General features: G+C 34.2%; 1 protein-coding gene across 2 annotated transcripts; it reads left to right on the top strand.

Moving 5' to 3' along the window:
* The first annotated feature begins 13 nt into the window (after positions 1-13).
* LOC144967851 (uncharacterized) lies at positions 14-17,270 on the top strand. 2 transcript variants are annotated; one of them, XM_078905566.1, is made up of 12 exons: positions 14-202; positions 2,669-2,736; positions 3,746-4,045; positions 4,411-5,089; positions 5,932-6,046; positions 7,082-7,197; positions 7,830-7,864; positions 9,178-9,277; positions 10,035-10,099; positions 11,286-11,507; positions 14,565-14,657; positions 15,374-17,270. In XM_078905566.1, the coding sequence occupies exons 1-12, from the start codon at positions 37-39 to the stop codon at positions 15,539-15,541; spliced, it is 2,127 nt and encodes a 708-aa protein (XP_078761692.1). In that variant the 5' UTR covers positions 14-36; the 3' UTR covers positions 15,542-17,270. The 2 variants fall into 2 exon arrangements, with proteins under 2 accessions (XP_078761692.1, XP_078761682.1); XM_078905556.1 differs by having other exon boundaries at positions 11,286-11,567.
* The last annotated feature ends 10,624 nt before the right edge of the window (positions 17,271-27,894 follow it).

Here is a 27,894-nt window from a genome sequence, read left to right as displayed (position 1 = left end):
TTCTAGCAGTTTAGAGACTCATATCCCTTGTCCCCGATGTTGTTTTCAGTTTTCATTTTCTCCCTCCCTCCATCTTTCCTTTTTTCTATAGTTTCTCGCTTCGAAATTCGAAGATATAATCCTCAGCTAAGCATTTATATTAGCTCGTCAGTAAAATTAAACATGTCTAAAAGGGAATTTATCGGAGACGATGGCGATGACGGTAACTATCTCTGATTTATTTGTACATGTTCATGTATAATAATAGAAGCGTCCTGTTCGATTTCAATTTCAATGACTGACTGGTTTCGGTTTTTTATTGAAAATTGGGGGAGACCTTCCATAAGCTACTACTACTACATCCCAAGTATTCTTGTTTTAGTAGGGGGTTTGGGAGGGGGGAGACTTTTTTTTTAAAGTCTCCCCCCACCCAAACTCCCTACTGAAGTTCTAGTGTAGGGGGTTTGGGAGGAGGGAGACTTTAAAAATAAAAAAGTTCCCCCCCCCCCCTCCCAAACAAACCCCCTTCTACTTCTACTTCTAGAACTAGAACAAGAATACTTGGGATGTAGTAGCTTATGGAAGGTCTCCCAAAATTGGGGAGACTGAGACCTTCCGAAAGCTCCGAGCGCTAGATAGCATTTCTTTTTTATTTTCACCGTGGATCTTTTGTATGTATTTACTTATTCAATTTGTCACCATTCTAATTCTAGAAATAGAAGTTTAAGAACTCTAGAACAAACCTTGATGGATTTGTGAAAGTTTAAAATTTCCTAATTTGATTGAGTGGCTGCTGCCTAGAGTATTAATACACAGTATTACTTATTACGAAAAAATTCGTAAAAATACGAATATAATTTGGCTTCAGCGGCTACAGATCTAGAACTGCATTCAGCTCTTTGACTCAAATTAAAATTTTGTTGAAAAGGAAATATTAGTTCCTTAGAAGGAGAACAGGACTTTGGAGCGTTTTTGGATAATGCTAGAGTCTATTTAAAGTGAATTTTCCTTTTTTTTTCCCATGGGAACTATGCATTAAAAAAATTCAAGTTGGCAGTTCTGTTGCAGCAATGTCCAATAAATATCTAGACGTCTGTACTATTTTAAACTATTGTAAGATAAGTTTCATTTTTATAAGTGGTGTGATTTTTCTAATTTCAAAAACAACTTGCTGAGTGAGTGGGTTGTTGTTTAGGACTCTGGCCTACGCCATTATTACTTACTAGATATGTTTCCCATATATGGAACCATATTTCCATTTCTTACTAGTTGCCTGATATGCGTCCTTTTTGTACTAACATTAACATCTTTACACTTGTTGTCGGTGCCTTTAGCCAGATACTCATTCACACCTGAGCCAAATGAGGTAATCTGTGTAAAGTGACTTACCCAAGGACATAAAATCGGGACCGGAATTTACCATGATCACTGTCACATATCCAGTCACAGACCACTCTTAACGTTGCTTGATATTGTGACAAGGCGAGACACTGTAATGCAGAACTTACATTATTTCGTTGATGGTGTATATCCTGTTGATTTCAAATATTTTCTTTGTTCTGGATTTTTGTCTGGGTACACACCATCAACAAAAGTACTGGGTAATTGGAAGGCAATCCACTTTTAATTGGAATGATTAAAGAGCTTGTTCAATAATTTTTTTTTTCTATTTAGCTTTATAATGATGCGAATCTAAAATTTAGTGCAATAATGGCATTATTTTTAGGTTTATAATGAACAATGAAATCACTCTCAATTAACTCCCTTTTTTTTCTTAATTTCAAGATTTCACAAATTGAACAACAAACTTGATAAATTGTCTTCCATAAAGACTTTATGAATAAATGTTTAACCAGACTTCATTCATTTTATCATATTTTTTTTCAAAGATCTCTTCCAGGTGTTATATTTTTATTCAGTGACAAATTATTGTAGAATAAAATAATATTAAAGGTTTTTCCTATTCTATTTTTCCCCATGATGATACACCGTCATTAGTCCTATCAGATTTATTAGAATACAACTCACATCTTATCAGATTTTATTTTCCTCTGGTCTTACATTGTTTTGTTTTGTTTTTGTTTGTTTTGCTTAATATTTCTTTCATATAAATTCATTATTGAAGGAAAATAATATGATATGTAATCCCGTAAAGGCAAGCCTTAGTGGCGCCCTCGCTGAAAACAGTTATGTAGGTCTGTGATTTTTGGTTTTAATTTTATTCAGCTTCAGATGTCCCAAAGTTAAGGCTTAAAATGTGTTTTTATAGTATAGGGGCTTTATTCCAAGAACAAAACATCATTGTGGCCTAATTCAAATTTTACTCATAGCCTGTTCTCTCTCATTCTTCAAAGGCACTTGTCAGATGAAATTTAATATGATTCAGGTTCTTGAACTTTGACAAAGCTAATGCACAATGCACAAGATTCCATATTTTATTTCATTTAATTTTTAAAAATAGTCAGTTATATTTTCCATACTCCAGCTGACCTTTCGTAGTCCTACTCTCTAATAACCTGAATTTGGCTGATTTCTTCTTGGGTGAGATGGCAAATTAGATGTAGAGCCATAAACTCAAAGGATTTGGGCCCAAGCCCTGCTTTTAATGACAGTGTAACACTGACAAATTGATCTGGAAATTACTTGTGCAATTATGTAAGCTCCATTCCAATAAATTTTTCTTCCAAAGGTCCATCATCAAAAATGAGGAAGTTAGAAGAATTTGACGATGGTGGTGGAAGTGGTCGATCAGGGAGGGTAGGTATTTTGTTATTACCTCAGCTTGACTCATATAATCCAATATTCCTAAATATCCAGTTATTTTTACAATTTAGAAAATAAAAAATAAAAACATGGTCGTATTTTAATATTTCAATGGGTAATCCAAATATCGAGATGATTATTCAATTATTCCAATTTTCTTTTTCTTCTCCTCCACCAACTTTGAGAGAAAAGTGAGACAATAGTAACAATACATGATATCAAATACCAGAGGAAAAGTCCACTTGCATAAGAATAATTTAGAAATGCTTTTAGTGACATTTTGGTGAAATTGTTTGTGTTGTAATTGTAACAGCCAATGGGTAATGGCTTTTGGAAAAGTCAACACAGATGAAATACAGATTTACAAATAGAATTAGAGATGAAAAGGAGATGACATTAATTCGGTTATTTATCTAATGGATACATTTGCAAAATACGATATAATTGTACAAATGAAAGGAATTTGTCATTATTCCATTGGCCTCAACAATGTTGGACACAATAAACAGATGACAATCACCTATAACAATAGAAATTGGAAGCAAAAATTAAAGAAGCCTGTACAAAAATTGCCATGAGTTATTTCAGTCAATTTAAATTTTGGGATATCTGGTCGGTTTGGAATACCAGGTTTGGGCTTAAGTTGGTAACATTAATTCATTAATGTAAATTTTACTGGTAATATGAAACTAAAACCATGTAAGATATTTCAAAATGAATGTCAAAGACAATCTAGTTTTTTTGTTTGTTTTTTTTTTTTTCATAAAATTTAGAGTTAATCTAAAAATGTTCCCCTAGGTTTAGCCCCAGATGTTTATCACTTTTCCCCCTGCCTTTGAGTTTTACTTTTCATACTCATTGATGATGACACATACTACTCGTCAATTTATCACACCATTTTAAAATTCTTTATTCTACCAATTCAAATTCATTCTGTTTTTGTTTTTTTTTTGTCTTTAAGTTCATAATTGTTACATTACTACATAAAACTTTGATATTTCAGGTCAGGAAAAAATCTGCCAAGGTGCTTGAAATGGAAGAATTTGAACAGGCAGAGAAGTGTTCAACATCGACCAAAAAGTCAAAAACTCCAAAAGTTGCTCAAGTCATTGGGTCTGACGGTGATTTGTCAGATAGTTCCATGCCCGTCAAACAAAAGGCAAAGGCAGCCATCTCAGGAGCTCCTCTAGAGCCAACTCCAAAATCTAGCAAAAGTAAAAAAAGTACATCATCTGCTTCATCAATGGCTGCAAATCGATCAGTCCCTGCGGAATTATCTCTACGTGCTCCTTCAAGCATGATGGTAAGATAGGGTTACACTCAACGTACACTTATTTGCAGGTCTAATAACCCCCATCCCTTAGGGGCTCATTGTTGTAATGAATGGAAATCTCAAAATATGGTGCAAAATATTGTCCATTACAACAGTGCTATACTAAGCCCATAAGCTGGTTCAGATGCCAAACCTGCATATATTTACACATCGGTTACACAAGATAATCACATAATTATGAAAATTTGGATAAGACTGATAGATAATGTATATATTTCAGATTTATTGATAATAATAAGGATTGCAATACTGATACTTTTAAAGTGCATCAACATTTCCTTTCTTTTTATTATAGATAAATGGTAAGTCAACAATTTTTTTTTTCTTCCCCTCAGATTTCACCGATACCTACTGCACCTCAAGTTCAAGTCCAAAAAGATATCAAACCTGTAGTCCAACCTGCTCCATCCTCTCTGCTATCATCTGTGTTATCAACAGCCCCTATTGTCACCCAGGAAATCAAACAAGAAGACCCAAAGAGCGTCATCAAATATTTGCTCACCTCTCCAGTTGCTGGAACTCCACAGACTGTTGCTGGGACTCCACAGACTATTTCTCCTCTTGCTATAGACAAACCAAAGGAAACCTCAACTCCTGTAGTTCCCACAAAAAAATCCAGCAAAAAAATCAAATTTGAAGACGGCACTGGCCCTCCTCCCAAGAAAAAGGAGAAAAAGATGAAAATTGAAATAATGTCACCGTCAGAAATAAAACCAGCAGTTTCATCAGCACCACTGGCTGAACCTAAAGCACCAAGTTTGAAAATGAAAATTATGTCTGGATCTAATCCAATGACAGCCCAAGTGGCCATGGATTCTCAAGCCAGTGAGGTCAGCCCAGCTCCTAAAGTGAAAAAAACTAAGAAAGTAAAGAAAGAGACTAACATTATAAATGAAGATGTCAAACCAGATATTACAGGTCCTGTTGATGATGGTGAGAAAGCACCTAAGAAAAAGAAAGTGTCTAAAAAGAAGGAAAAACTGATTCAAAATGCTATAAGTGCTGCATCGTTTGGTAAGTCATCATATTCATAGGCTGTATTTATCATCTTATAGATGTCTTCTGCTAATATGGAGCCAAAGACAAAAATATTAAAATATTATATTCACATCATGAAATATAAGTTTAGTGAAAATTTAGAAACTTCATATATAGCATTATTTAGCATCAGATTGTTATGATTTTTATTTTAATTAGACACATCTCCAATATTTTTCCTTTTTAACAGTCTCAGTTTATCTCTGAACCCTTGGTTTTCTATCCATCTCAAGTTTATTATTGTTAATAGAACCTATATTTTCACTCATTTTGTTTTGCGGGTGGTTGGATGGGAGCATCACCCTTGAATCATATACCTATGATGTTCGCATGTGTGTACAATCTGATAGTGATGTCGTTTCTTCTTCTCTTTACTAGCCTATCCTGCTTCTTTGGTTTGTGATTGTATTTTTGACAGGGGATATTTTTTTTCCTGTAAATCCTCTGCCTGTTTGTTCTTGGTTATTTATAATTTAGCTTATGATATCTTTAGGTTATGATTTTGATTGACATTTGTACTATTTTTGTTAGATTGCTTGTTTTTTTGTTTCAGCGGTCTCTCATATAACCTCAATTGTGTTGGAAGAGACCTAAAGCAACAAACAAACAAAACAAACAAATCATTTTGTTTTACTCTTTGATCAACATACAACAGAAGTCATTTTACCATAATTAGTTTGCTATTCATTTCATGTCTAACTTTATGTAATTTGGTTGTTAAGCAATTAAGGCTTATTTTTATGAATCGAGAGCTGTTGAATAGAAACACCATTATTGTAATTTCCAAGTGTCTCGTCAATATGATATTTTTCTTTCAGTGATGCCACCTCAAGCTGTTGTCATGGGAGACTCCCCTTCGCCAGTAGCTGTAAAGCCTAGCAAGAAAAAAGTCAAAAACTCTTCTCCTGCTGTCAAATCTGAACCAAATACCAGGTCTGTAACAGCGACAATTTTATTACCTATAATTGCTACTGCTGCTGTTTATAATAATAATAATAATAATAATAATAATAAATTGCACTTATTATAGCGCTTTAACCTGTTTAAACAGGCACCAAGGACTTTAAGGCAGATGTTTTTTTCTGTTGATGTTTGTATTGCAATAGATCCACATTTTGCCACTTTTCGATTTATTCCACTTTCCTTCCTTGCTTTACTATCCACCGGGGATGAATTATTAATGATAAATCTTATGGTTTTTCTTAAAGCCAAAAACATGAATAAATATTATTCTGTGTGCATTCTTTCGATCCAAAATATTTTAAAAGAAAATAATTCTCAGTATTTTCAGATATAATATAAATGTTTGGATTGAATCAATCTTGTGAATTATTGAACAATAGACAAATGAAAAAGGCAGTTTTAATAGTGGGTAAAAAATAATGCAAGGAACGGGTCAATCAGAAATTCCTCCCCAGTCTGCAATAAGTAGTAATGCATTGAGATATCGACAGAATGTTAACTGAAGTGAAAACAATGTTCTGTTCACTTATTTTATTGTTAATTTTATTTCTTGCAAAGGAGAAAAAAACAAAACAACTGAGCTTTTATTGTGTATAAATATCCAACAATTGTGGTCAAAGTGCATAACAGCAAAATGTGTAAACTGTAAGGTGCAATTATGATTATTTTCAACATTGGCAATGTCATTGACAGGTACTCATTTTACTCCTGATTATGTGTAGAAACAGGATTAAAGATTTTTTTCCAAGGATTCAAATTTATGTCAATTTCTGCCAAGGCAGAACTCGGACTCATGACCCAAGGTCACAAGTAGACAGACATACCACAAAACTACAGAACTTCACTAAGGAGGCATTGTGAGCTTGAAACTTTTACTCGGTTCATGTTTATTCGAAGCTGCAACATCTATTTTTGTTCAATCATTTACATTTCCCAGCTTCAAGCAATAGTCTAGTCTAACAATGTCTTGATCTAGTGTTTTTATCCCTCTGTAATCTGTGACAGTGACTCTTTGGTAATGGACTTTGATGACACTGGAATGGAAGATGAGGGAGAAGAATCGACTCTTGTCATTGCTGAGACAGAGAAGAAGAAGAAGAAAGCTCCATCCAAGAAGAAAAGTATGATCAATTCACTGAAACAATTTCTTAATAATATTGATGCTGTCATGATTTGATCATAATCATTTATCCTGGCTTCACTAACAATATTCAGTGTTTTTATGTGTGATGATCTAAAATTAGCCACATGGTAATAAAAAATCAGATTCCTTGAAGTCAATGCGAATTTACAGAGCAATCTTTACTTAGAAAGATGTAGTTTAATTTTTAAAATATCAAGATTAGGGACAAAGTTAGAGGTAGGTATTGCAGTACACCAAATTCTCATTTTCTACGTTTTATTTATTATTATTATTATTTTTTCTTTTTGTGTTGGTCATATATTGAAAATAATCAGCACAACTCCCAACACTTTTTGTCAGACCATCACATGTGGTGTACAGCTTGTTTTGCGGAACAAAATAATGTGCATCATGCATAATTCGAGTTAGAATTTTTTTTAAAAATCAGTTTTTATGTTGTATGGGTTTGACATTTCAGGGAAAATCTGGAAAATGGTCAGTAAGGAGAGGGTTAATTCAATATTACCATTTATATATAAGAATGATACGTTTTGCTGGAAATTATGCTTTCAGATCATACTGCCCTATTTTATGTTGTTTTTATTTTGTTTTTTTTACTTTATTCTCAAGGCCCTAAAGAAAAAGGTGGACCAGAGACTCAAAAGGTATGTTATCTTGATTTTCACATCCTTATGCATCTTTGGTTAGTTTTAGTTTTGTAGAATTAAAAAATGATAGAAACATTTAAAGAAATAGAATATCCATTTGAGCAATATTTAACAAATAAAGAAACAGTTTTGGTATCACCATCTGTTAGCTTTTTATAAAGGAGTAGGAGCTTTTTTAAAATTTAGCTATTCAGGTTACTTATGAATACTTATGTCTTTAAATTATTTCACTATCCTAACTTCGTATTTTTTTTCATTTGTCTCCTACAAAGCATTGACAGGAACCTTAGGTGAATGTGTCAGTGTTGTAGACAGCAATAACGATACTTACTTACTTACTTATCCGAACCAGCGACCACCTGAGCTCTAGCCCTTCGGTCTTGTGCCATGACGTAGAAGTTAGATGTCTTTTGTAGTTGTTCCAGGTGACTATAAAGTGTGTTACTGATGCTTGGATTTGGTGGGAGGAATGTGCATCTCAAATCTTCAAGAGGTTGACATTCAAGCAAGTGGTGTGTTACTGTTTCATTGGGGTGTTGACATAGGGGGCAGGAAGGGGATGTGTCTTTTGTAATTTTGCTTAAATGGTTGTTGAGCGGTATGTGTTGTGTTCTTAGTTGAAAGATGATGCTTTGCTGGTGTCTTCTGAGCTTATTTAGGCAATCAGTCTTTACAGGAGTGGTCATATGGGAAAACATACATCTACCCATGGTGCTCATTGCCCAACTGTTCATCCATTCTTCTCTCTTATTTGTTTTGATTATTTGTTTCGCTGTGTCTAAGGATACTGGAATTGATGGTTGTAAAAGTGTTGATCCGAGTCTGGCTAGTCTGTCTGCATTGTCATTTCCTGGTATATTTGAATGTCCCGGTATCCACTGGAGAGATAAGTCTACTCTGTGTGTTGTAAGGAATTCATCTAGTTGAGATCTTAAACTATTGAACGTTGAGGAGAGTTTATCTAAATCGAGAGCTTGGAGAACCGATTTGGAGTCTGTGAGCAATAACGATACAAGTGACTTATAGATACTAAATTCTGAAGAAAAGAAATTAAGTCAACGACAACCTCATTGAAATGTACCTCTAACTCAAATTGGCAAGACTAATATTACTGAGAACCGGTCATCTTTTATAAGACTTTATGGATTTACAAGGTTTGATTTAATGAGCAAATTGCTGTAGATTTCCAGTGTTATGATTCATGACTAATTTTGAAAATCTTTAAATGGCAAGTCTTATCCTTCACTTTTGATATGCATAAAAATGAAGTTAACATTTAACTCATTTTGTTTTGATGTCTTTTACTATAGGAAGAGAAGGCAAAGAAAATCCCCAAAAGAGCTCCGACTGCCTACATGTTGTTTTGTAATGCACACAGACCAGCCATTGTGGCAGAAAATCCTGGAATTGGTCAGTTTTTTTTTTTCATTCTTTTTTAAAACACGTTTTTTCTAAGTCAATCTCTTTTAAGTTGAATGAGGATGAAATTTTATTTGTCGTTTGTTTCATTTTTTTTTCTTTAAAAAAAAAATATTATTAGCCCTCTTATATCATTAACTCAGAGCTAGTCATTTATCGAAAAGCTCCTCATGGGTGGGGTATTCCACTTCTCAGCTTAAATGCTTTTAGTTTAGAGACTCTCTTTAAAGTATGATATTTGATTTTTTTTAAAAAAAGAAACAAAACTTTAAAAAGAGACCTTGTTAAAACATATGGAAGAAATATGCCAGAACAAATATTTGTATTTAGATTAATAATAGGGATGCACAAACCACATTTTGAGAATAGACGATTTTCATTGCTCATTGGAAACTGCTATATAATGATTTTCTTGTAAAATCTTTTCGCAGAATACGTAAATGCCTGTCTTTTTCAGGTATTTCTATACAAAGGACATTTTGCAACTAATATGTGCAAGATGTTAAAGCAGTTAAAAAAGATTGTACAACTACTAAATTAGAAACATTTTTGAAATGTAACATCGCATTTTAGAATATTTGCAAGTGAGCTTTTCAATTCATACCAAGTCAATTCAAGTACATCTTTTTTGGGTTTTTTTTTGACATTTTTGTTACACAATTTACATTTAGTTGAAGATCATTTTAATTGTTTTATTCTATTTAATCCAGTTTTACAATATTAAATGATCTTTTCTTTTTTTTTTCAGAATTTGCGGGTATTAGTCGTAAACTAGGAGAGTTATGGCAGACTCAGTCTAACAAACAGAAATTAGTAAGTCATTTTCAATTCTTGGTCTTAATACAAATCACCCTTAATCAAGAAAAAAAAAAAGAAATAGATAAGAAGATAATATAGCAATGACTATCCCGCACAAATCTTTGGGCCTCTTTTTCGCTCACGAAGTGCCCGAATTCGCGTCAAAATATGGGACGAAGCCGTTTCGTATATGCTATTTTAAAAAATGAATTACGACGCTGTTTATCGATGAATATGACTGAAAGTTGGCACACAGTTAGAAAAAAGGTCATTTTAGATTATGCCAAGCGACAAAACTCGTGCGATTACCAGAAGACCGTTAAAAATAGATTTTTACTCTTTGGAGTAAAATATTTCTAAAACTACCGGGCGTGGAGGTTTTGTCGCTGACAAGGTAATACATGAACATTTCTTCTTTTGGTTGTAAAATTTCATATGAATATGACGAGTACTTTTCCCGTATTTTACAAAACACCATCCTAATTTGCTCTTCAAGTTCCAATCTTTTAATCCACTTATTACGCAAGAAACAACCAAAGGTCGAAAAAAAATGCCGAAAAAGCGTCCCATATTTTCGCGTTTTTTTCCTCTTTGCGGGTCATCCAAATAAATGACACCTTTGAAACAGCATAACTTGTTTATTTATGAATGGATTTTCAAAATTCAAAAACATTTTTACTCAGTGGAGATAGGGCTTTGATTTTAGACAAATTTTTCCTCAAAAAGAGAAAAAAAAATTTTTCATAGTCATTGCTAGATAATATATGATTTTTGACTATTCAGGAAATTATACTATGTTTTGTACACGACTTCTACGACTGTGTAAAGCAAGTTGTTTTATTATTAGGATAATACATGTTATATTCATATGCTGTTGAAAATGTTTGATTTTATATGAAAGTGTGCCGTGGGTGGTGGTGAATGTTTTCCTATCAATTAGTATGTAAACATGTAATACTGTGATTTACCTCCTAAGATAGCATATAAACTATACGGAGCATAAAATGCCCATCCTTTGATTCTTATCCAAGAAAAATGGAAAAGATCCAATTTAATCGGACATAAGTTATCCAGTTGTAGATTGTTCACAAAAACAATGGCTTTCTGTTTCCACGAAAACTTTCCAAGATTACATTTTCTAGTTAGATGAAATATTAGATACCTACATTTTTTTGTCAATATTTTTTTGTCCTCTTTATAGCAATGGCGACGAAAGGCACAGCGTCGGATGAAAAAATCGAATCTCATCTCAACAGGAAAAACAGGGGGTAAAGAATCTCAAGGTGGACCCTCAACATCTGCTCCCGTACCTACTGCTACTCAAGGGGTGGGAACTCTCAGTTCCACCAATAAGAAACTGGCTCTGATGCTCCAGAAAAGCAAACCAGTGGTGGTGGAGGAGGGCCCACTCAGCCCAACAAAGGTTGGTATAGAGTCTGGTTCTGGTACAATGGAGCATGATGATATTGATGATAGTAGCTATGTGAGTATATCCTCTTTCCCTTTTAGTTTTTCCAACCTGTGTTGTTTCCGTCTTAACTGACTCCTCACTGACAACCCCCCCCCCCCCCCACCCCCTCCACCCTCCTTTCGCATGGAACTGCATCCACCTACTTACCATTCTAACACACTCATCAATGGAAATTTTCCACGTCACTAATATTTGAATCAAGAGGTATGTTATATTTTATTTACGCCCATGATATATTGCTAGCCGAAAATACTTAAGTTTGGAATCAACATTTATTACTGCATTATTTAATGATTAATTACAGATTGATACTGAACAAGCTCAAGTTCTAAATAGTGTAAAAGGATGAATAATTGACTAGAGAGTATGCTATTCGTTTTGGTAAAAAATTAAAAAAAGAAGAAAATTCCTTCTTTTTTTTTTTCAAAGTTGTTTAGTCATTCTATCTTTTCTTTTCTCAGCAAAAGATCATTATTTTCATTAATTTTATATTTTTTATTAAGTAGGTATAACTCAAAAATAAAATGCTTTTCTCAAAATTATCTGAAAGAAAATGACCCAGAACTAATTACAGTTTCTAAAAAAAAGAATGATTGAAACCATTTAATTGTTTTATGGGTTTTTGGTGTTTTAAAATGTACCTGAAAATAAAGTCCAAAAATGATCATTATTGGGTTATTGGATAGTTTGATACATTCTAATGAGGGCTTTGAATCAAATGTATTTTATAAATATTGATTTTTATTTGGTGAAGGGTTACTAATGTGATAGCATACGGCCAACAGTCCCGATAAAATTGGAATGTCCTGATTTTGTACTCTGGAGAAAAAGTTAAAAAAAGAAAAAGATTTGAAAATTAAATTAGACTGTTTATAAGTAAAATAAGGAACTGACTCTTCTGGCATATCTCAGGATTATGTTTTTTTAACTAGTTAATTAAAACAAGGAATAGACTACAAGACAGTATAGCTGTAAATCTAGATTATATGTTATAAAAGTCCAAATATACTACCATTTTGGTCATGACGGTAATTCACGCTAGGATATTCCGTTTTAGCTCGTTGAAACGTTGGCCGCTATGTGATAGATATTTTTTCTTTATCTTCAAATGCATGAAATTTAAAAACTAATGTAAAGCATGCATATCAATGTTTAATCCAGTTGTATGTCTATAGCCTGCAATGGAGAAGTCGAAATCAAACTTAAAATTATTTGAAAAATGCAAGATGATTTGTCTACACAGTATCTCTCATTCCAGATTTGCCTGAAGCATTTATATCGAATTCATCATCTGCTTCGTTGATATAGTGAAAACGTGAAATATCCACAACATTTCTCTTTATCAATTATATTGGAGAGTAATTCAACTTCCGTCAATAAACTTACTTTCCCGATCTTCAAACAGCATTGCTTGCATTTTTGCCAACATTGAATAAGTAAAGATGCTTTTAAAAATATAGATAATTGTTGCTCAAGATCACATGTGTAGAAAAAATATGTTGCCAATTTTGTGACTTTCTTGTTTCAAAAAGAGACACTAAATAACACAAGCAAACAATCTTTTTTAAGTTGAAAAATTTTGACTGTATTATTGACTGTTTATGCCATCCTCTCAACTTTCACTCATCTTTAATGTCTCATTCATCGTGTTTTGTTGACAAAGGGGAAACCTGAAACGTCCACATCATCAAATTGAAGCTTCCATTCCATTTGTCTACTGGAAGAACCGACAGGACATCGGATTGATACACAGATGACTCATAAATGATTAAATTTGATTTTGCCTGGATTTTTTTTTTTTTAGGTTACACATCATTTACCCGCCCGCCCCCCTTTCTTTCGCTTTTTACTTAGCACTATCTTTTCAGCTGGATGTAATTTAGAAAATAAAATACTTTGTGATAGACCATTGTCTTATTAAGAGACTATTAACTAATTTGTTACCATCTATTTTATACTGCAGAAATACAGAATGGATGCCTTTACTAGTCTCAGTGCCTTCCATTGTAAAATGACTTCTGATACATTCCTCTATGGAATTAGTATAATACTTTATCCCCCTTCCCTCACTCTTTTATAAACAATTCCTTTTTCATGCTGAATTAAAACATGATTCAATATACCAGGAATTGCACTATTCAACTTCTTTAGAGTGTTTAAAAACTCTGAATCTGAAACAATTGTTAACTATATTAGAGTGAATAGTAAATTTAAAGTGATGTATTAACGTTTTCACTGTTCTTACTTATAAGCTGTTATTTTCATTTTAAAAAAATATATTGCTTACATTCATTATAATAGTTTTCTGAACTGCGTTACAGAACTCGTTATTACAAAATTTGATGAAATGCGTTACGCTAACTGGTATATAACAAAGTTTTTTAAAATGTGTTATGAGAGCAGATATAAAAGTTTTATGAAATGTGTCATGAGAGTTGGTTATAACAAAGTTTTCCTAAATGTGTTTTGAGAGCTGGTTAATGTTGTTGTCAAATTAACATCAATTAACATTGCCATTGTGAATTGTATTAAATTGAACCCAATGTAAACAGATTATGGCTAATTTAAAATTTGGTCATTGAGCAATTGGATTTGTTTGAAATAGCGTCTGTTTTCTAATACAATGAAAGCTTTTTTTGTTGTCAGCTTACTTGGAGACAGCTTTATAGACTTTCCAAGAATGTAAATAATTATTTGTCATCTAGCACTGTGCTATCAAACATTATATTTTACAGTCTTTGTATAATTGTTATCTGTTTCTAACATCATGATAATCGTAAAGCATACTTCTCAACGTAATTATTCCAATTTTAATTTCTTTAATAACATTTTCATTTACATTTTAAGCTATTCAAAATTTTCCAATGAATTTAAAATGATAACCAGCTTTGTTATTTACTGTTTTAAATTTATAAGTTTCTATGCCTATCTTAGGTTTTATTATGAATAATAACTAGCATATTGATGTAAACGATAATGCATATTGTTGTATTTGTCGATTTTTCACAGAATTTCAGCATAGAGCCACTTGATGTTGCTGCTCATTTAAAACTTCTGGGAGAGTCACTGAGCATCATTGGCATGCGACTGCAAGAACACAAGGTAAGTTGAATATATACATGTATTGAGTTGTAATTAGGTCTGGTATATATCACAATAACAAGAAATGAAGTGAGTAAGAAAGTGCCAGAAGATAACAGAGAATAAAAACTTCATGGCAGCAATGGGGGCTCGAACCCGCAACCTTACTGGTATGACAACTCTGCCTGGCCGGGGAGATTGTGACTTTACCGTATGAGCTATCCACAACCCAAATAAGGTTGCTTCAAACCTTAGTCTAACTAGAGCCTTCATCACAACTTTTGTTTGCTTATTGCATTTTTGAGTCTTAATTAATAGGATTCCTGCATGATTCATTGTCAATGTTTGGAAAGATACGCTTCAAATATAAATTTAAATGGAATATTGAGAGAAATTTGTATTTATGAATAAATGTTGATTGAGCACATTGAGCTGAAATTTGGTGCTTTGTTTAATATTATTACTATTATTATTATTATTATTATTATTATTATTATTATTATTATTATTATTATTATTATTATTATTATTATTATTATTATTATTATTATTATTAGTGTTATTATTATTACTATTATTATTATTATTATTGTTATTAGTTTTATTATTATTACTAATATTCTTACTATTACTATTATAATTGTTGTTGTTGTTGTTATGGAGCGAACAACTCTTTAAATGAAGACAAAATTGTTAATTTTCAAGACCCATGTCTTTCTATGCATTCATTTTCTCAGGGAATGATAGCAGTCCAAGGCAGTTTGTCAGTGTTACTGGATTCTTTGTTGTGCGCTTGTGGACCGTTACTCTGTTTGACCCAACAAGTGCCGGGCATGGATGGGTGCTCTCCCTTGGTTCATGCTCAGACATTGGACAGCGTGGCATACGTCATGCCAGGATTATAGAAATACACTACAGACCTGTCTACTATTAGGAAAAATTCGTAGAATTACGACATTCTGGTTCCAATTTCAGAATGTCATGAGCATTTACTAGTCATTAAAACTTATTGAAATTGAAAGTTGATGCTAGACTACACAATTTTTAATAATTTTGAAGTGTTATTTAATCCTTGTGTAAGTAAAATGTTACTATGTTTGACCCAACAAGTGCCGGGCATGGATGGGTGCTCTCCCTTGGTTCATGCTCAGACATTGGACAGCGTGGCATACGTCATGCCAGGATTATAGAAATACACTACAGACTTGCCTACTTAAAGTTAACTATAGCGACTACTATTTTTATCTGTTAAAAATTACGAATTTTTGAATTTTCAAATAGGCAGGTCGGACACTATCATGGTTGTAAATAGAATCCTCATTTTTGCCACTGTCATTGTAAATACTTGTAATGCACCACCTAACTGTTACTGTGTTTTGGGTTATGTTGAATATGATTTTATTTCTATTTAAGCCTCATGTGTTTTTAATATGACATAACTCAAGGGTGGATTTTAAAGTAGCACGGTGACAAATATGGGAGCAGGCTCTGGTGTAAGGCAAAGATCTGAAAAAGTGTGTATGAAACAGTGCCAGACAAAGTAAGAAAGAAAAATACAAGAAAATTACAAGAATTTGGATTTTTTTTTTCTCTTGTATTTTTCTTTCTTGCTTTGTCTGACACTATTTCATTCACTCTCTTTAAGATATTTATGGATTTTAAAGCAACCATAATTTGTGGAGAAAGGACTAAATTAAGAAATGTGTGTGTGTGTTTGTGTGTGTGTGTGTGTGTAAGTGCGTGTAAAAAAGGGTGGAAGAAGAGAGCATTGTTTTTATTGTTGATAATGGAATATTTGATATTTGTCTTTATGTAATCAATAACTAGTCTTTTCTTTGTCGAGTGGACATTGATGAAAGCATCCTCCACTGGAGTTTGTATATTCAATCCAATGACATCACTCGTCTTTGGATTGGGCTATTTAATTTTGAATTCTTGGGAAACATTTTTAATTATTACGGAGACGTTGAAGTAAATCCACTGGCCATACCGTTCTATCCCAAACATAAATTGAAGCAGTAAATATCCTCATTTGTGAAAAAAAAAAGATGGAATAACACTCTCTATCTTTGTTCTCAATTATTTACTTTGTGACCTATGCATGCATTAAAAATACATTAATGCAAGATCATGAGTCACCAGCTTAATGATCCCCGTGAAGAGTGATGATGTAATTACACAACACGAGAGAGACAAAGTTCAAAATGCACTAAATTTAGAAGTTCTGCCCACAATGTCGATTGTTAAAGAAAGATGAACAAAGTGGACCTAGTTACATAGATAGATGACATTCTCAAATCAATCCAATTATTTTGTCTTCTAAGTTTTAATGAATTCCTTATTTTATGAACGATTTTGGATGAGAATGGGTGTAATAGTAAGATAGAATCACGATTTTTTGGGTCAGAAACACTCATTATAATTTAAGATTTCCATTTCACAAGCTTGTGAAAATCTTAAATTAAAATTTGTGTTTATAACTCAATTAACGTGCTTTAGTCCTGTATTAAAGCTACCACCTTTGTATTATAATAAAGATAAAACGTTCTGAATGTTATTGTTGTGTATCTTGCAAGTCATTGTTATCTTACACTTGTTGTTTTGATATGAAATAAATTTATTATAATAGATAAAGACTGCTGTTTACTTTGTTGAATGTGTGTACTATTAAGTGAACAATTATTTTTATGATTTTGTAGGTCATGACTACTCTTCTGTTCATCAAGAAATGAAAATCACTTTATCATTATGTTTTGAGAGTAGGAAACTTAGATTTCAGATATTCAATAAGTTACCACCTAACAAGTGGAAATTATCTTAATCGCTGGATATTTGAAAATTAAATGTTTTATGGCTAACATGAAAACATCTTATTCTTTGTTAGCAAAATTGCCTTTCATTCTGATCAGTTCTTGATGGATGTCCTTGACCTCTCCTCATAAACCAATAAAGTCAACCGTTCAACGTCTGTCCTTAATCTGGAATGGGACTTAATTATTTTATTTTTCGATGTCATGACCACAATCTTATTCCTGAAGGGTATAATTCTTTCTTTGTGTTTCTTGATTAATCATCTCCACTATATATGTCCATTTTAATTATATATATTACAGGTATTTGAGTGTAAGCCTTGAGGCATGGATCCTGTATTATATAGAAATTTTTAATTATAAATGTTTGGTGTATCTATTTTAGTTTATCCCTTCAGGCAGGGATTTTATACTTGTGCCTGGTTGGGAGTTTCAGATGATCTGAGACACACCGCAAGAATAGATTGCTCATCAAATTTATTTCTAGTTTTAATTTGAATTTGTTTTATTTTAACTCTTTATTATGTGGATACAGGATGGGGTTCCTGACCTCCCATAGTGGGCAGGGAGGCACTTGCTGTGTCTTCCATCCCCCGATAGCTGCTTTCCAATTTGCCTTTTGTCTTGGAATGAGATTACTTGGTTTTGTCCTGGCCTTGGCTGGGAGGGAAACAGTCAAATGTATAGTCATTGTTTTGGGAGATGATATTTTTTTCCTTGTAAATCATCTGTCTATTATTTATTATATTAGTAAAAAGCCCGCAATTTCGTGAGGAAAGAACTATTTTCATTCGATACTGTACTCACCATCATTTAATGAGGGCAGATCAACGGTGAAAATACAAATTTAAAGAATACTGGGGATGTAGGAGCATTCGGAATGTCTACCCTTTACCCAACTTATGGAAAAACAAACACCCTCGCACCTTTAATAACACTGATCCCTATTTGTTCTCAGTCTTACTTTTTCTTGGGTGCTTTAATTGTAATTCTAGAACTTTTTACTATCCCATTTTCTTCCTTTTTACTGGCGCTGATATAACCTAAATGTGTTGCAAGCGCCGTAAAACCCTTAAAAACAAACAAACAAAACAAGCACCTTTAATAACACTTATGACTAACCTCTCGAGCTAACCATAATAGAAAAAAACAACTCTCGAACTGCTTTGCACTACCTTTCAATACTTAACAAATCACAATGGCGGCCGAAAATCAAAACAATGGTCAAATTCGGAAATTTTAAACTTTCACAAATCTATCAAGGTTTGTTCTAGAGTTTTTAAAATGCTTCTATATAATGACAAACTGAATAAATAAGTGCCTGACAAAATATCAACGGTGAAAATACAAATTTAAAGAATACTGGGGATGTAGGAGCTTTCGGAATGTCTCCCCTTTACTTAACTTATGGAAATACAAACACCCTAGCACCTTTAATAACACTTATGACTAACCTCTCGAGCTTACCCTAATAGTAAAAAAAAAGAATCAAAATGGCGACTGAAATACCTGCATGTGATCAAGTGAATAATATCACTATGAATGCCACGGTTTGCTGAAAAATGCCAACACACACACACTTACACACACACACACACACACACACACACACACACATGTATACACCACACACAACACACACAAACATACACGCAATTAGAACATACTACTACATAACAAAACTGATCACCGCTAAATCAACAACACTACGGAAGTAATAATAATACTTGATGTCATAAATAGATGACGCAAATTGACAACTTTTTACAGTGTCAAAATTAGTTGATTTTGAGAGCCAAGTGTCGTCGGTACATATTTTATGATATTATCTGTTTGACTCAACGAACTTTCGAACTGACTTTAAATTATAAAAGGAAGTCAAGTTATCTATTTATCTATCTGTAAAAAATACATTTCTAATTTTCAAATCTTTCAGTAGAGTTGTGCGCCGTATCAATTTTTTTATTGACTCAAATAAGCACAATGTTCTCTACAATGCTATATTTTTTAAAGAAAGGATTTGTTGTTTTGAATTTATAATGTAAGTATTTGAGTGTGTTCCTCTCAGTGGGATCCTGTGCTCGTTTCTGGATGAGACTTTAGGTGATCTCAAACTTAAGTACATTGATGGTATGCTCTTGGAATCTATTCGCTATTTGTACCATTCCCCTTTGTCTTACTTTTTCTAGGGTGTTTTAATTGTAATTCTAGAACTTTTCTACTATCCCATTTTCTTCCTGGCGCTGATATGACCTAAATGTGTTGCAAGCGCCATGTAAAACCCTTTAAAACAAAACATATTAATATTATGTGCTTGCAAGTGCAGATAAACTCGAGATTTGTAATTCTCCCACCATCTTCCCTCTTCCTCAAGCTGATTTTATTGCAGAGACGATGACAGAATATGGATAGATTCTCTTTATTCATCTTCAAGCAAAATTTTTCTTCATGTCTATTTTAAGGGAGACTTGAATAGCCCAGACCTTGCAAAGTGAGACATATTCGAGGTTATGCAACATGGCAGGGAAATTGAACTTGGTATTTCTGGGTATGAAGCAAATATTATATAATAAGGCTGTGCTTGCTGTCCCCTCCTGTGTTGCAAGCATCGCTGAAACTGGAAAACGAAAACAAATACAGTGCAACCTCGATATAACGACATCGTCGGGACCGGGAAAACGTGTCGTTATAGAGGGATGTCGTTACAGAGAGGTTTCCTATGTGTGTATATCAGGAGGTGTTTTGGGTCTTGTGTAGTGAATGTATACTTTTTCATTTTCCCTCTGTAGTTTATCCGGGCTTGGCACTGGCATGCATTGTATTCATCATACGCATACATGGCCACATTAAATTTTATTTTTATTTTTTTTTTTTTTTTAAATTTTTTTTTGTCTTTTTTTTGTGTGTTTTTGATTTATTTATTTATTTATTTATTTTTTTTGGAAAAAGAAGCGTTTTCATTGGCTACAATAAGAACGAGCTCTGGGCTTATTACAAGTAGACAACATACATAGAATGGAAGATACCACTTGTAATAGTTACGAACAATTTCATGGTAGACAAACACCTTCAAGGTTTGTCGGACCAGAAATGTCGTTATACAGGGTTTTGCTGAAATGTACGTCGCTATAGAGGGGTTTTTATTACTAATGATATATAGTAAAATAAAATGGGACCTGAGTACCATGTCGTTATACCGGGAATGTCGCTATAACGGATGTCGTTACATCGGGGTTGCACTGTAGATAGTTCTATTTTACAGATGCCTGTTGCTCACTTCCGCTCGCGGGTGATTGTTGGAAACTGGGCGGTAGGTAAGGCATTCCAATCCCTTGTAGTTTTTGGAGAGAAACATATTTTTGTCTATATGTGTTGGCCCTTTGCATGTAAAGCAACTGCTCTAGTAATTCAATTATGGAGACCTTCAAAGATCTTGTATAACAACAAATTTTATCAAAGACATAATGATCTATGAATATGAGCGATAATCAACCCCCCCAAAAAACAAAACAAGAATACAATTTATAATTGACCAACGATATCCTGATATGAGGTATACTGGAATGGGAACATATTGGAGTTGGAGAACAACACATTTCTCATGAACCTCGATGTCATCTTAGACCACACACTATCCTGCTCTCAGGACACAAAGTCAACAAAAGCAAAGATGGCCACAAGAAACAGCCTAAGAAAACTGACAAACACTACATGGAGAGCAAATCCAAAAACAGTCAGGACAACCGCACGGCCCTCTTCTATTCATCAGCCGAATACACCTCACCAATCTGGGCAATATCCTGCAACAACAGAACGATTGACCCCGATCTACATAACACATGCCGGATCATTACTGGTAACTTGAAACCAACTGCAGTTCCAGTCCTCCAATTGGCTGGCTGGCATTTCACCTACCCACATTCGAAGAGCCACTGCTTCCGAAGCCCAGAAATATAATCAGGAAATGGGACTCCAGGCATGACCACAACCCAACGACAAGTAGACTGAAGTCGAGAAAGAGCTTCATGACGGAAGAAAGCATCAACCCTGACCATGCAGCTGTCTACAGATAACTGAACAAGTGTGTATGAAAGATACCAGAAATGGTACTTTTCATACACACTTGTTCAGTTCTTTATCTTACACCGGTGCCTGCTCCTTAATTTCTTAATTAGCTGTCTACAGACTTTCCACATGGAGGGAGTGGAACAATCATGCAAATGAAGCTGTTGAAGATCCGAGAGAAGAACTGCCCAACAGAACTGAGCTCCCCAGGAATGAATGGGTAACACTCAACAGAGCACGGGCAAAACTTGGGAGAACAGCTGGAAGCATGAAAAAGTGGGGGTTGTGAGTCCAGCTTGTGTGTATGTGGATGTCCAGAGCAGACTCAATATGGGCTCATTGTTGTCATGGAAATGTTAAAGTAGGCCCATAATTTCCTTCTGGTGTCAGACCTGCATAATATGTTCACGTCGCTCATTACAATTTTGGATAGCCATACTCAAGGCACATATACATTTTTATTTTGAAAAAAAAAACACCAACAAAAAACCATATAAATGAATTGCATGATGACAAACTGAGCAAATTAATTTCCCCAGACGATGACAACAGATAATCGATCAAATATTCCAATCGTCATTCGCATTCCCTATCGATAGTGCAGTTATCAGACGGCATATAAACTTCTGATACTGCTTCCTTTTTGCGGGAGGCGAAAACGAGGCAGCCGGTAAATTTGGAATGAACATGGAATACAAGTTGAAAGGATCAAAATCAGGAATCTAAAGCTATTCTCCTCAATAAGGATTAAACTTAGCTCAAATTGCTGGGCCCCTTGTGTGGAATGACCTGCCCAGAAGGTTAAGAGAAGCAAAATGTATTGATAGTTTTAAATCATTGTTAAAGCACTAGTTTTTTACCGTTACATTATCATGATATTGATACGATATTACATACACTGCTGCTATTGATATAATTGTCGTATACGTTTTATATAATATGTAACTTTTGTAGATTTATTTGTAACACGCATTGACCATCACATAGTGATGAAAATGCGCGATATAAATGTCACGTATTTTAATAATAATAATAATAATAATAATATAATAATAATAATAATAATAATAATAATAATAAAATAATAATAATTATTATTATTATTATTATTATTATATTATTATTATTATTATTATTATTTTATTATTATTATTATTATTATTGTTATGAAATTGTGTTATTTACGCTTAACATCCTATTTTTGAAAACATCAAGTTCACCTCGACATATTGGTGGGATCCTCTGACAATCCCAAGGCGTGCAGGAGGTCGCTTGCTGTGTCTTTCTATCCCCTTATATCTGTTTCCTGAGTAGCCTTTTGTCTTTATCTTTGAATGTGATTACTTGGTTTGTCCTGGCCCTCCTCCTGTTTTGGAAGCATTAGGGTGTAAATTCTTCTTGATGGGATCCTGTGCTTGTATCTGGGTGGGAATTTTAAGTGATCTAAAACAGAGCACATTGATGGTTTGCTTTTGGAATCTACATCTGTTCCCTATTTGAAGCATTCCCATTTGCTCTATCTTTTCTAGGGTGCTTTCATTGTTAATCTAGATTTATAAAAAACAAAAAACTATCCCACCTTCTTCCTTTTTACTGGCACTAAAATGACCTAAAAGGGTCGCAAACGCCTTAAAACCCTTACAAAACAAACAAACAAACAAACAAATGCCGATATGATACCATTTTGAGACGACAAGTCTCATATTCTATGACGCAATAAATCTCTGATTACTGAACCTATTTTTAGAACATGATTGATGAGGTCGGTTTTTGTCTGCTCCTGCTCAAGTGACATAATTCATATTAACTCCATTGATCACCCTGTAGACTAGTTAATTTTGGGTGGCTATAAAGAGATTACGATCTCAATATGCGGTTGCCGTCATAAATCAATGCTGCCGTCATTGTGTGAAACTTGGTTACCAAACTACTAAGGCTATTCTTGATCATGGTGATGATGAGAATGATAATAATACATAATAATATTGATCATGATGATGATGATGATGATGATGATGATGATGATGATTATTATTATTATTATTATTATTATTATTATTATTATTATTATTATTATTATTATTATTATTTGGTGATGGCGACGATGACATTGATAATAACAGTTGTTGTTGTTGATGATGGTATAGTGATCATCATAATCATCTTGATCATCATGGGTAGTCTTCAAGGAAGGATTATTTTACTCTTTGAGTGCTGCCACTTCTGCTGTTCCTCTTTACCTATCGTCCCTTTGTATGCGGAAGTCGGTCTTCTTCATTGTCCCAAAGAGACGGGATATAATCGTTCATCTACCATCTGTGATTGTCCTAAAATGGTGGTATGCAATATTTCTTTCCTTCTTTTAATTCACAAACAGAGCCAATAAGACCCTTGGCTTACTTTAAAGGAATTTAAAAACATGTAACAAAGCGATTAAATCAGTCGTATACAAAGCACCTGTACGGCAAGTCCTTGAGTACGCAGGATCAGTTTGGGACCCGTACACAGCAGATTATAACTCGAGAAAGTAAAAAGACGCGCTATCCACTGAATAACCAATAAATATGACCCTGACTCAGAACCATTGGCACAATGAGATCACTTGAATAGGATTCAATAGTCTGATGTCACGGCCGCCCAGCAACCAGCAGCTTGGTCCTAAACAAAGAAAATCGGTCCTTTTTATTCATCATGCTGGTAGGAACTTTTTCACATGTCATGTGATCAGAATGTACCAAAGTCAAAGCGTGATCAGATTTATAATGTTTTTCTCCTCTGGATACACTTTTATGGTCGTCGGAGAAGTATTTTATAATGGCGTCCGCCATTGTTCCGATAGTTTAGAACCAATTACTGTTACTATGCGTCATTACGAGGGAAGTGACGTCACGACTGTTGAAGCCTTTTGCCTACATTTGCCAGCTGCTGAAAACAATCCAGGTTATCTGCTCTTTACAAATACCATCATGCCCAAATTATAATTTCACCAAACCAAAATCCACAACAGTCAACACGCAGACATAGCACTCGTACCACCAACTCTTTGACATACACAATCAACAAAACACAACATTATATAGACAACAGAGCTGTTTCCCCTCGAACCATAAAGGAATGGAACAATCTGTCAAAAGAAATGTTGACATCACCGAGTCATGAACAATGGGGATGATCTATATTACCTTTCCATGTGCTTGAGGTCATTGGTCACATTGCAAAGTGTGCTCAAAATGACCCATAATATATTAAAGTAAAAATTATTCACAGTACAGTTTGAGAAATATCCAACGTCACAATTGGCCATTTTGCTCAGCGTGACTCATGGGTATGTTTACAACTTTCATAAGCAAAGCCGCGTGTTTACATTTATTGAGAAATGTCCAATCGTTGTACAGCAACAAATCATGTGACCGATGACTCGGTGGGACGAGAACATGAATATAGATCGCTCCTATTATTGGCCGCTTTGAGCGCGTACAACGTTGCGCAAGTGCTTGTCGCCATAGTCAGGGAGCCAAGTCTCTCTATCTCGCAAAATAAGCGATTTGAATATTAGTGAAAGATATACGTTTTGCCCCCGGTTTTTTATCATTAGCAACCTAAAACTCATCAGAAAATGCCTGAAGCAACTTCAGGAAATAGGGCAATTCAACGACAGGGCCCATTTTATGTTGTTCGCCATGGGTACAAAATTAGGGGTATGGGTTGACAAAAAATTTTACTGCATCTTTATTTTTCATTTGATTGTCATAAAACTTGGTAAGTGCATTGCATATATGTATACAAAGACATTTATGACAAAAGTTTTGTATTTGTTTTGAAATTAGACCGGTGCCAGTAAAAAAAACTTCAAATTTTGAAGAAAAATGCAAAATTTTGGGTTGCTGAGTTGAAATGTCTAAAAGTCAAAATTGTTATTCTTCAAATCATACATTTTGGATTGAAATGTGTTCTGCAGATGATATATCAATTTTATAAACCGCAAAGTTGGGCTGAAAGTGTGGAAAAGAGTAAAAATTCAGCCAAATTTAACTTAAGAATATTCTTGGCGAGAACTAAAACATAGCGGACTAGTACATTTTGTTTGAGTTAACATAAAATTCTACAGCTTCTTTATTTTTCAACCGATTGTTATGAAAGTTTAACAGTGTATAAAAAATAACTACATAAAAATACGTGAATTATGAGGAACTAACCTGTAGGGAAACTTCCACACCTCTTTTGAACACATTTATTGCGGCTAAACATATTAGAAAGGCAATCAAGGAAAAAGAACTTAGACAGAAGGCAAAGAAAATTATTGATCTTTCCAATGAACGTGCTGCTCAACTGATACCAAATGAACTTTACAACGCTTTAGCCTGGATTATCTTTGACAACGACTCATCTGTTGCTGCTGACGGAAGAGTACAACTGGACCAAAGGAGCCACAAGAAAGTGTTATATATTGCACAAGACATATTGGCTGCTGCTACAAACGTGAAAGTGCCTAAGCAAGTTTCTCTGTCTATGCATGTTCTAAAAGAAACAAGGAATAAAAATATGCTGTCTATTTTAAATAGATTTGGAAACGCTATTAGCTACGATGATGTTCAAAGATTTATAACAACAGAAGCCGACTCTATTGACGAACAAATGGAGACAGAAGGAATTTTCATTACCTCATCACTGAAAGAGGGGAGGTTTACACAGATGGCTTTTGACAATTTAGACTTCAGTGATAAAACCAAGGAAGGCACATCTCTTCATGCAACCACTCATGTTATATACCAACACAAAGATGGCCCTACATCACCCATTAAAAGCAGTGTTTCGCTCAGAAAGGGAAGGCGGAGATCCGTAACAAAAAGTGTTTTATTTCAACCAGAGGAAAGCCAGTTGTCTAGATCGGACAGAAGATCAGCAAGATCAGGGACCAATATTCTTCAGGATTATGAACATATCAGTGATAATGTCTATGAGTTCCAGGGCATTCGAGGTGTTTGGTTAGCTCTGAAGTTGTGGGGTGTCAGTCATACTGAGAGTTTACTACTGCCGAGTTTCGATACCTTTCACAACTGGAAACCTACAAACAACCGTTGCAAACATCCATTCATGATGGACCAATTTTTCCCCAGTCCTCTACAAGTTCTGATGTAGTAAAGGTGTCACTTGATTATTTCACTGAACTTTCCAGAAAACTTGGCCAAAGAACGATTATAACTTGTGATCAAGCTATCTATGACAATCGCAAAAGCATTCACCATTAAAGAAAAGCTCCGGTATCCTCATGTCATTCTCCGACTTGGCGGCTTTCATATTGCATTTAACTTTTTCAAGCAATCGGATTCTTTATGAAAGACAGTGGCATTGAGGAAGTGTTCGTTCAAAGTGGTTTGTGTGGCGCAGGAACAGCCAACAAAATACTAGCCGGAAAGGATTATTATCAAAATCTGTTGTACCATGCGACTGTTGCAAATGCTATGCTGCTACTAGAATGGAAAGCTTTTGAAAAAGAAATGACAAATAAGACCAACAATCACTTCATGGAACTGGTTGACAATCTTCAACAACTCAGACTTCTCGTCAGTCAAAATTGCATTAACACTGAGCTAGTAAAAGAGCTGACAGAAAAAGCCGATTTGTTACTTCAGTCAATGCAAACAGAATGGGCGGAATATCAGGATCATCAGGGAAAAACAGCTCGCTTCTGGACTATGTATGATGGCGTTGGCTGCCCGAAATGAAGAAGAACACGCAGTCTAAATATAAAATCAAAGAACTGAGCGATGTCAACTTCGTTCCTTCTATCTATTATTACAGAGCGTACTGGAATTCGGCTTGACAAAATCCATCGAGTACTGTATTATAAAAACTGGATGATTTGGATGCTTTCAATTAAATAGATAGTTAAACAATGAGATTCGGGTTAGGAAGTTTTCAGGCTTTTTTTGAGGATGAAAATGAACATAATTTTTTAAATGACAAAATCTACAATATTGATGCTATGCGTTTAGATAGAATGCTCACAACAGCCTGATATAACGTATCACCATACAAAACTGTGTAAGCGTAATCTGTACGTTTATAGTCTGATATTTTATGAGAAGTAATCCCCCAATTGCGGTCTATAAACATCAACAAAGAGCCGAGTGCGTCAATTTCATTCCTTTTATAGATATATATCGTACTTTTGGTAATTTTAACTTAACAATCCCTTTTTTGGTATCTAAGTCACCCCCGTTTGGGAACGATGGATCACAAATACTGTTATGATGTATGAGTTGATTATCACCTATGACTGGATTATCGCCATTCAAACACAAAGAGCGATAAATATAATGCCGTATTCTAATTGATTGATTACTGAACCGCTATTTATAGAAACATCTGTCACTGACTCA

Source organism: Berghia stephanieae, chromosome 1 (genome assembly GCF_034508935.2).
Source record: "Berghia stephanieae isolate SIO BIC M18660-M18661 chromosome 1, UCSD_Bste_1.3, whole genome shotgun sequence".
Classification (NCBI taxonomy): domain Eukaryota; kingdom Metazoa; phylum Mollusca; class Gastropoda; order Nudibranchia; family Aeolidiidae; genus Berghia; species Berghia stephanieae.
The sequence above is the reverse complement of the archived record's forward strand: the minus strand, read 5'-3'. Positions and strand labels throughout refer to the sequence as shown.

Bases quoted from the DNA above. Each gene is read 5' to 3' on its own strand.
- LOC144967851 (XM_078905556.1), top strand. From the start codon at position 37: ATGTTGTTTTCAGTTTTCATTTTCTCCCTCCCTCCATCTTTCCTTTTT. The intron at 7,198-7,829 runs GTATGATCAATT...TTTATTCTCAAG, and splicing joins AGCTCCATCCAAGAAGAAAA to GCCCTAAAGAAAAAGGTGGA. The intron at 7,865-9,177 runs GTATGTTATCTT...CTTTTACTATAG, and splicing joins GTGGACCAGAGACTCAAAAG to GAAGAGAAGGCAAAGAAAAT.